This window comes from Sphaeramia orbicularis, chromosome 22 (genome assembly GCF_902148855.1).
Source record: "Sphaeramia orbicularis chromosome 22, fSphaOr1.1, whole genome shotgun sequence".
Classification (NCBI taxonomy): Eukaryota; Metazoa; Chordata; class Actinopteri; order Kurtiformes; family Apogonidae; genus Sphaeramia; species Sphaeramia orbicularis.
This window is the reverse complement of record NC_043978.1, coordinates 2,348,048-2,358,911: the sequence shown is the minus strand read 5'-3', so window position 1 is coordinate 2,358,911 and position 10,864 is coordinate 2,348,048. Positions and strand designations below refer to the sequence as shown.

At 39.0% G+C, this 10,864-nt stretch overlaps 1 protein-coding gene across 2 annotated transcripts in view; it reads right to left on the bottom strand.

Moving 5' to 3' along the window:
- Window positions 1-10,864, bottom strand: part of LOC115413868 (nardilysin-like) — a 136,511-nt gene that overhangs the window by 58,081 nt on the left and 67,566 nt on the right. For both annotated transcript variants that reach the window (XM_030126990.1, XM_030126991.1), the window contains exons 16-18: window positions 10,167-10,271; window positions 8,873-8,996; window positions 7,082-7,168 (exon numbers count right to left, since the gene is read on the bottom strand). In XM_030126990.1, coding sequence (XP_029982850.1) covers window positions 7,082-7,168; window positions 8,873-8,996; window positions 10,167-10,271 — 316 coding nt within the window. The remainder of the gene's footprint in view (window positions 1-7,081; window positions 7,169-8,872; window positions 8,997-10,166; window positions 10,272-10,864) is intronic.

Here is a 10,864-nt window from a genome sequence, read left to right as displayed (position 1 = left end):
CTTGTCCATGAGCGGTGGCTCCGACCAAGCCCGGATTAACCATATGGGCAACTGGGCAATTGCCCAGGGGCCCGCGATGTCTGAAGGGCCCTGGGTAGCTCGGGCATAACGAAAATATCTGGTTATCTTTTGTTTATAAATGAAACTGTCCGCTGTCCGGAGCTATTGCACTGCACAGAAACCCTGCTCCTGCTGTCTGTGACCGTGAGCTGAGACCCTCTCCTCATTGGTCAGTCCAAAAAGCAAATCAGCTGTGACGCAAATCAACGTGCGTGCACTGAGCGGGATGTGAGACGTCAAGAACTATGCGACATACGTACGCGAATCAAAACGATGTTTACATTGCACTTACTTTAACTCTCTTGTTGAATTCTGAGGTGACAAGTGGATTTCTGTTTAACTCTTTCTTCGCCAATGACGAGATTTTCCGTCAATCCGTGTTTTCACTGTTATGCTATAGTTGGAGGTGTTGCGGATCATGTGAAATACTTTCCTTAGTCCAAAAACAAACAGTTAAGCAGTTTTTTTCGGAAAAATGAAGGACCGGGTTAAACTTTTTTGCACTGGAGTCTCCGTATCCCATGGCAACGCATCCAGCGGCAGTCACTGAATGAGGAAGTGCAGACTGTGCAGGAACCGTGTGCAGTTTCAAAAGCCTTAAAGATGATTATGGAGACAGAGTCTGACAGTTCAATATGTGATGGAGCTACAGAAGAACCATTTAGAGACAGGAACGGAGAAATAGAAGGTGAGGGAGACGGACACGGAACACGGGAAACACGGAGCGGCTCAGGTCCGACACGGAGATGGGATGGGGGGGCACGGAGCGACACGGAGAAAATGACAGACAGGAGGAAGAGAAAAGAGACATTTCTAGGGGACATTCAAGGAGAAGACAGACAACCAGACGTGGGACAAGATAAAGGACAGCTCGTGTTCATCTGTTAGACAGAGTGAGTTCAGATTCAGACTGAGGACACAGATGTGCTTCAGCTCCGTAATGTCAGCAGGGACAGAGGTAAGACACTGTTGGATTTAGCTTTTGTATGAAATAAATAAATAAATACATATATTCATCCAAAGATAAATAACTACATGTCCATATAATTATTTACAGATCAAACACAGCAGGTGGTCCAACAGGAGGATGTGGTGCAGCCAAGCAAAGGCCAGAAATCTACAGTATTTAGTGAAGTTGTTTCTTTTTTTCTTGAAAATGAGGAATATTGAAGTGTTTATATCAAAAAGCTAAACTAATATGTTGTTACTTATAACTGATGTATGTCAAAGTGTAAAGTTTAGAAGGAACCTGGTGCTTTAGAAGGTGTTTGGTCTAAAGTTTGGTGTGGATTCCACTAACATTTTGTGGAATGATGGGATATCTTAGAGCTGTTTGTTATTAGGGGGCCAAGCCCGCGGGGACTGGGGGACGCGTATGCCAGCATACACGTTCCACAGTTCCAGCGGTGCTGTGGAACCCTATTGTTTTTGTACGGATTTTTATTCTTCTTCAATATTATTATTATTATTATTATTCTTTTTATTTTTCCGCCGATAAAACTGTTACTGCAGCCTAAACCGTACATGGTACGGCGGTGCAATTTGGAGGGTTGGTCCAGACCCCTGCAGGGACCTCAGACGCAAAAATGTGCATATATTCACCAGTAGGGGGCGCTATAATCAAAGAAAACGCGTTTTGGTCTATAACTCCCACACCGTATGTCGCACATTCAAAAACCTTATATCCTCGGATTCCCTGAATAGTACTAAATCACGTGAGCTAGGCCACGCCCATTTCCGCCATGACTTTTTTCCCCTTAAAATCGCGAAAACTGGAAAACCTACTTTTTCGAACTCCGACTTGGGACTTTGTCCGATCTGCGTGAATTTTGGCACATACACTCTTCTCATGGACCTGATTCAAAGTTATTACAATAATTTTGTTTGGTTGAAAAATACGCAAATAATTAATGAACAAATTTCTGTAGCTAGCTAAAAAAATACTAACTCCTTCATATCTCGGTCCAAGTAAAAGCTATCAACACCAGATCTTAGATCCTTGGTTCTCATTTGACTCTGAGGGTATAAGCTGAATTTGGTGAATGTTGGCAACTAGGGGGCGCTGCAAATATAAAAAATTTATATCTCCTAAACGGCTTGGCCGATTTCTACAAAATTTGGTGGGTATGATGGAGGGCCTGTCCTGAGGCCATATCTTGAAGGTGGGTGTGTCTGAACAATGTGGGCGTGGCTTATTTACACTTAAACAACAAACATTTCCTACAGCTGAACTGTTCTGCTGAGGGCTGTGAAATTTCTATGGACCCTATAGAATAGGACACAGATCTACCAGGGCAAAAACTGTGGATGTACTCCACTAGGTGGCGCTATAACGGACAAAAACGCGTTTTTGCCTATAACTTCCACATTTTGAATGACACATTCATAAACTTTACATCTATGTATTCCTTGGATAGAGTTGAGTCGTTTGACATAGGCCACGAACACTTACACTGCATATTTTTCTTTCTAAGTCACTAGATATCGAAAACATACTTTTTCGAACTCCTACTAGGGTTTAAGCCCCATTGGCTTCAACCTTTGCACAGACAATCTTCAGTGGCTTCTGATCTAAAGTTATCACAATCAGCTTGCTGCTGTAAAAAATGTGCTTGTTATAAACGAACAAATTTTTTTGCTAGTGAAAAAACACATATTGTTGCATATCTTTCTCAAAATAAATGCTATCCACATCAAACTTTAGTTACTTGTTTTAGAGATCAACCAGAGGCTCTGTGCCAAATTTGGTACAAATCAGAAAATAGGGGGCGCTATAAACAGAGAAATATCAAGTCACAAAAAAGTTGGTCCGATTCATACAAAATTTAGTGAGTATGATGTGGGGTCACTCCTGAGACCAACTGTAAAGTTTGGTAATGATTGGTCAACGTGGGTGTAATTTATTACAACAAATCCCAGTCCCACACATTCCTCCTTTTGCATTCCTAATGCATTGGTCCCATTCCAGTGAATGCAGGGAATCCGGCTCCAACTGTTCCTGCAGCCTAAAGCGTACATGGTAGAGCGCTGAAATTTGGAGGGTTGGTCCAGACCCCTGCACGGAACTGAGACGCAAACAATTATATATGTCCACCAACAGGGGGCGATAGAACCAAAGACAATGCATTTTGGTCTATAACTCCCACACTGTATGTCACATATGAAAAAACCTCATATCCTCAGATTTCCTGAATAGGGTTGAATCATGTAGGCATGGTCAGGCAGATTTGTGGGATGACTTTTTTTCCGGCAAAACTGCGAAAACTGGAAAACCTATTTTTGAAACTCCTACTTGGGATTTTATCTGATCTGTGTGAATCTTGGCATGTACACTCTTCTCATAGACATGATACTAAGTTATCAAAAGAATTTCGTTCAGTCGAAACATGCGACAATTATAAATGAATACATTTCTTTAGCTAGCTAAAAAAATGTTAACTATTACATATCTCGGTCAAAAATAAATGCTATCAACACCAGATCTTAGATATTTGGTTCTCATCTGTCTTTGAGGGTATGAGCAGAATTTTGTGAATGTTGGCCTCTAGTGAGTGCTGCAAACATGAGAAATTTATATTTCTTAAACGGCTAAACCGGTTTTCTAATGAATTATGTAAGTATGATGTGGGGTGACTCCTGAGACCAGTAGATACTTTGTTGACATGTCACTGTGAGGGTATGAGCTGAATTTGATGAATGTTAGCCTCTAATGGGCGCTTCAAATATGTGATTTTTTTTTCTCTGAAACACCTTTACAGATTTCTATGTAATTTGGTGAGTATGATGTGGGGTCACTCCTGAGACCAGCTGTAAAGTTTAGTAATGATTGGTCAACGTGAGTGTAATCTATTCCAACTAATCCCAGTCCCACACATTCCTCCTTCCACTCTACTGGTGCATTTGTCCCATTCCAGTGAATACAGCGGCTCAGACGGTGGAATACTAACTCCAACTGTAAACCCTTATGAACGGGGCCCAGCCTCCACCAGCTCAGCCCCAGACCCACGTCCTTCGGGGACGACTTCCGTGGGCTCTGTGGGGCCTGGGGTCCGAGTGGGCGGGGAGGCTTGGCCCCCGTTCATAACTGCTCGCAGTTCTAGTTATTATTGTTGTTATAATTATTTTATTTTGTGATTTTGAATACAGTGTTACTGTTGGTAAAGAAGAAAGAGTCAAAAATGTAAATAGGAAATCAGTTTTATCTTGAAAATCAATGTCTTTGAAAAAATTCAATTTTCTCAGTTTTTTGCTCTAAATTCATTTTTTTCCTGAAAATGACCAATATTCAAATATTCATATCTCACGAACGAATGAAGATAGAATAAAATCGTTTTTTGTGTTTAAAAGTTGAAGTTCTGTTCTTTCTTTTGATGTATTCAGTGTTCACATACTCCTAACACAACATTTTCAGTGAGCCTCCAAAGATTAGTGAAAATGACCAAAAAGGCTGGCGCTGGCTACCAACTCACTGGAAAATGCTCTGGCAGGGAAAGAGTTAAAATTCATATCTGAGTCTATCAGATTATGTTTGTGTTTTGTCTGTGGGCTTTTTCTGACGATTCAATACATTTGTGTTGGCAAAAAGTGTTCTTAAATATATACTGGATACTTTGGAAATGGTTTCTTATTTATTTTTTGTGAAAATGGAGGACACTTCCCTCTCTTTCTAATGTAGTGGATCAATTTTAGATTATACTGATGCTAATGTGTTTTGTTTTCATATCATCATATGCAAGTGAGTGGCCTTGACAAGAGGCTATAGTGGTGCACCTGTAGTTCTACGAGCATTTACACATTTGTACATCAAAATGCATTTGATGATAGTTAGATATTGAAGTATGGGGTATATTTACATATATTCCTGGAACTTATTCTGTATTTTGCCAGATTATAGGGATCCTGGGGTTGTGATGATAGGGCCCTTGAATATTGTTGCCCAGGGTACAATGAAGTGTTAATCTGGCCCTGGCTCCGACGCTTCCTACACTCTTGTGCTGTGCTGACTTCGTCCGACCATGGAATGTGGATGTGGGGGGTATTTAAAAACTGCCGCCAACTGCGGGCGAATCAGGAGACGATGAAGTGGCGACGATTTCCGGGGTGAATACGGCAGCTATCAGGTATGCTTCGGGGGTGTGCGTGTGTATACTTGGGGCAGCTTAACCAAGTTGTCACAAGATGTAAGTTGGTTGATTTTACTAAAAAAATACCTTTGCCACTGTGGCTACACAGGTTGAAAACAACTTCGCAAACCAGGAAAATGCATTGCCAATGGCAATGTGGCAATAGGCTAGCGCAAGCCTAGGAGCAGTAACTGCTTAAAAGTCACAAAAAAACAAGCACAGATAACCTAAACTAGGGTTCAAAGTCATGAAAATATCATCTGCATTCTGTGCTCTGAACGGTATCTGTTTGTGTGGACCCACTCTGCTGTCAGACATCCTTCCAAACAGACCTCTTTTACAGCAGTATTTTGGCTTGTAAAAGACAGCGAATCATAGATGTTAGTGATTACATTAACCATGGCTCCGGTCCATGTTGTTACCCAGGAGGTCAATCAACTGATCCATCTTATCAGGTTGAATCCATTTTTAATGACACTTACGTCAAAATGTCCACTGTCCAAAAAGACACTGAAAAATTGAAGTTTGCCTCAAAAGTTGACAAAAACAGCAATTTGACATCACAAAAAATGGTGTAAACAGGTTAGTCAGAATCCAAACAAACCTGTGTGAAATGTCTTCACATGTTAAAAACCAGTTCCATGTCCCTGTAATGTCATCGTCTGTTCTATGTGAATCAGTCCCGTTTGAAAGTATGTTGTTGTCAGGTTCTGTTCTATGTTCCAGTCCTGTGGTCTGGATCAGTCTCCTCAACAGAAACTAGACTGATATCTGTAACCACTTACATGTTATAAACCATCAAAATATGGGCTTTTAGAAGGAAAGGAACATTTGGAAGACTTCAAAAATTCATCAACAATTCAAAAATCTAAATTTCTCAAAACTGTGAACAGGATGTTTGCTCTTTATTCAAATTAAAAAATCCAGATTTTTTCCAGACTTTTTCAAAACTGATTCTACTGTAGTGACAAAAGATAAAGGTTCTTGTGTCTTCACTAAACATCTTATTGGCCATCATTTAAGATTTTGACAATATAGTGGACACTTTGGGTAGAGCTTTGTGTTGTTTCATACACAGTAGTAGAGCTGAAAGGATTAATCAATTAATCAATTCAAATGATTACAATTATTTGATTACAAATAAATGCACATGACCCAGGATCCACACACAGGTGAATGTCAATTCCATGTTCAGTTGTTTCTTGTTTATATCTATAGATATTTTTACATATACTTTTAAGCTGTTGTTATTTCTATATATACCCTTTTACTTTTATACTTTTTGTGGTTGTTGTTTCAGCTGGTTCTGGAAAAAAGGACAAGTTATTTGTTATTTTCACATGTTTGTTTCATTTTTTAATAATATCCGTGCTGTCAAACTTTCCTCACATTCATTTTTACTGTTCTGGGTTGTTAACATAAATCTGGCTCAACATGCTGTCAAACTCATTTACAACTCATTTTTCAGACTCTTCAGCATCTGTCTGCGCTGACAGGTTTGGTTTTAGTTCACTTCAACTGAAAAACCAAATACTGAACTGATGACTTGAGACAGTGAAAGTAAGAAAAACTGTGATCCATATGATGGTGCAGACCTGATCATTCCCAGGCCTAATCCTGATCAGGTCCAAGCCTAAACCTGATCAGTTCCAAGCCTAAACCTGATCGAGTCCAGGCCTAAACCGGATCAGTCCCAGGCCTAAACCTGAATATCTGATACTTTTTCTATAGAGGTCATGGGTGAACATGTAGAGATATCAGAGTCCCACTGCAGAAACCTCCCTGTCTCCAGGTTTGGTCTGTACATCAGATTACATGGTACAAAGTGACCCACATCATGCTGATCCTATTGGACACTTTTCAGATATGTGAAATATTTTTGGCTGCAGGAGACTCACCAATGAATTTATTCTCGGCGGGAAGATGGAGGTCAATGTTGAACTCCAGGTTTGCCGTCCACTGCTCCATCCAGTTCTGTTGGATGTCTAAGCGATTGAAGAACAGACTGTCATTTTGTCAGCTTTGAAGAAATGGTACACAAACACACACACACACACATATATGTGTGTGTATATATATATATATGTATATATATATATATATATATATATATATATATATATATATATATATATATATATATGGATGCACACTAACTATCAGCAATGATAATTAGCGGTCTGATATTGAAAAAAATGACGTCATTCAGATAATTCCGATAACACTGCTCTAAAATTTTTTTGAAATTATTTGCTTCAGAGATTAAATGTGCTAAATGTTACATATTTTAATCAGATTAATTGAAAACAAATGACCCAAGTGCTGGTTTGCTGATGTTTTCCAGGAATATGATGGTGTGTTCTTCCACATATATGTTGGTTTCTGTCCATTTATCCAATAGATTTATAAATGTTCCACTGATAGAACCTGAGTCCATGTATTGTTGTGCACACAGTGTTTTGAAGTAGATCTGGTAGATCTGACACTGATATTAGGGTTTTCAGTTCCTTCCTCTCTGCTCCAGCTGTCAGACCCAGAGGAAGATCCAGAGGTTGTTTGGTCTGTTTTGTTCCGACAGCAGCAGAAGAAGAGGGACGTTCAGAAACACTGAACAACAAAACAGATGAATGGAGCTTAATGCCCAGAACAGTGACCAATCAGCACCAAAGTAGGTGTGGACATCTGTAGCCACGCCCACTTTCACCTCTGCAAAAATCCCAACCCCAGTTTAATGGCTGTTGTCCATGTTCAGCCTTGTCCCCTCCATATGGACACATGGAGAAAAAGATGAACGGAGTTGAATGTGTGAAAACAGCGACAGTCGATCATTACCAAATTCCGTCTGTGACATACATAGTCTGAACTGAAAACCCTTGGACTATTGTCCATTTGAAGCAGACAGAGGCATTACGTTCATTAGGGCCTTTACTGGACTATTAAAGGGTTCCTACAGGTTTCTATAAGTTAAATTTAAGACTTTTTAAAACTACTTAGAACAGAATTTAACCTTGTAAGACCCACTGTCCCCATTTGTGGACAAGAGTTTCACAACTTTATACAAAAAAAGAAAACTGTCCACCACAAAGGACATTCCATAAAAAATTGTAATAACTGCATCTGAAAAAACTGTTGCATCATGATGTTTCCAATATAGGCACTTATTTAATAAAAAACAAAAAAGCTTGTACTTTGCTGACATTTCCTGGGTCTTAGGAGGTTATGGACCATTTCTCAGCCTATTTCACGGCCATATTGACAAAAATTTGTGACTCCTAGAATTTTGGAAAATGTATCTATTTACTCCAATGCCTTGATTCCCACCGTTCCAAGTCATTTCTCACCGGAAAAGTTAGTGATAACTGGTTTCTAATTTCAGTATAAATTGTTGGGTTGGAACGGGTGGAACTGAGTCAAATAACGTTACTTTCTTTGCAGTTTCGTGCATCCCTAGTACATATATATAATAACATATTCTATAGTTTGGGTACATTTTGGATCCAAATGCTGTGTTTTAACATTGTTGTTGTAACAGACAGAGATAAATGCTGGCCCTGGTGCTGCTGGCTGCTCACATTATATCAGGCTGAATATCACCACACAAGGGAAAAAAGACATTGTATTCACTGAATGCTTACACTGTGGGAAGGAGCTGTTACACTGACAGCAAACAAGCACACAGACACACACACCTTCCACACTGTACTGTGTGCCAAACCACTTCTCCCTGAGGGGACACTGGCCCTCATGTTCCGGTGACAACAGCATCAAGTTGGCTTTCTCAGGGGTGAGCAGGGACAGAGCTGCACTGATAACCTGCGCGCGCACACACACACACACACACACACACACACACACACACACACACCAAGTCTCTTTATCAGCAAGTCAAGTATGAACTTTTATGTGAGAACAATTAAAGATGTCAATCACAAAAACAGACAGAAATACCTAACTGCTATTTGTAGTCATCACAGAATATAATTAAATCGGAGTATTTGATGCCAAATAATATCATCTACCAATAAGTTCAAGCCCAGCAAATACATTTTAGTAGAATCTATCTATCGCTCAGATAGATAGATAGATAGATAGATAGATTTTTTTTTTATACTGTCACAGTTCTCTTCAATTTCTTGTTCATTTTAATGCCTGGTCCAACTAAAGGTACATTTGTTTGGACAAATATAATGATAACAACAAAAACAGCTCATCGTAGTTCAATTTCACAGCTGATATCTATCCATTTTCCATGTTTTCTTGATAATAACCAAAATCACTTCAGTTCTTCCATCAATATCTATGGCATTGTACTGACAAAAACAGTGCTTTTAGACATTCCATGTTTTCTTTTCTGTCTGTTTTAGTCACATGATACACACAGGAGTTAGTACTGGATTGCATAATCATTGTTTTGGATGACTTTTGATGATCCAATAATTTTTTCTGCGACTGTATCCTTTTACTTTTATACTTTTTGTGGTTGTTTCAGTTGGTTCTGGAATAAAGGAGTTATTTGTCATTTTCAGACATGTCTGTTTCACATTTTACTATTTTTTTTGCATATTCAAATAACTTTAATGGAATCAAATTGAAGAAAATAACTGATTACAAAAATAATCGATAACTGCGGCTTTTAAAAGAATGTTACTTAAAATAACTAGTAATCAATTAGTGGCTTAAAATGTAAGAAGTGGATGTAAACTGTCATTAATGGTTTAATCCAAAGAAAATAATGGATAGTTACATTGATTACAAAAATAATCGATAGCTAAAGCTCTACATTTTTGCATATAAATATGCATATGCTATAAAATCATTAACACTTCACACATACTATTGTATGTCTCTGAATTTCTGTTTGTTCTGTGTTTTGCATGACTCATTTCATTAACACTGTTTGTTCATCTAAACAAAGTCATTCTATAATATTAGCATCGAAATGAAACTGAAATGCTTCACTACCAAAACAACTGAACTACTTACCTGTGGATTAAACTCAAACATCAGCTGATCTCCTGTCAGGAAGTCCTCTTTAGGGAAGAGCTGCATGTTCTCACAGACGTCCTCTACATACTCTATAGGGTCAATCTAACAAAGAAACAAAGAAAGAGGCCATATTAACGCTACAAACTCAATATACTCGCACTATACATGACAGCTCAGTGTGACAGTGTGTGTTTCAAGTTCATGCCGTACAAATGACTGTGTATGAAAAGTGGGTGGAGCCTCTGTGATGTCACATACAGGTTTGTGAATCAGCTGTTTTAAAGCTAGTAGTCTGTGATTTAGATGTTAACAAGGCTACATTCAGGCAGCAGGTCTTAATGGACAATTTGGATTTTTGGGTGAAATCCCATTTTTTTGTGTGCTCGTTCATATATTCCACATTAAACGCGACTTCTATCAGTTTTGAGTATGAATTGAATACGACCCTGAAGTGACCCACATGCACAAAAGAGGTCCTGATGGAATACGTGACCACGCAGACACACACTGTGCTTACAGAAGGAAATATGACTTTCCTCCACTCCTCCTCCTGGGACGCAGAATGGTGACATTTGTAGCATTTCAATGACGTAAAGGTCGGATAAATGCAACCTGGACGTTCAGACTGAAGTGACATTGGAAAATATGAGATACATATTGGATTTAGGACTACATATGAAAGTGGTCTGAGTCAG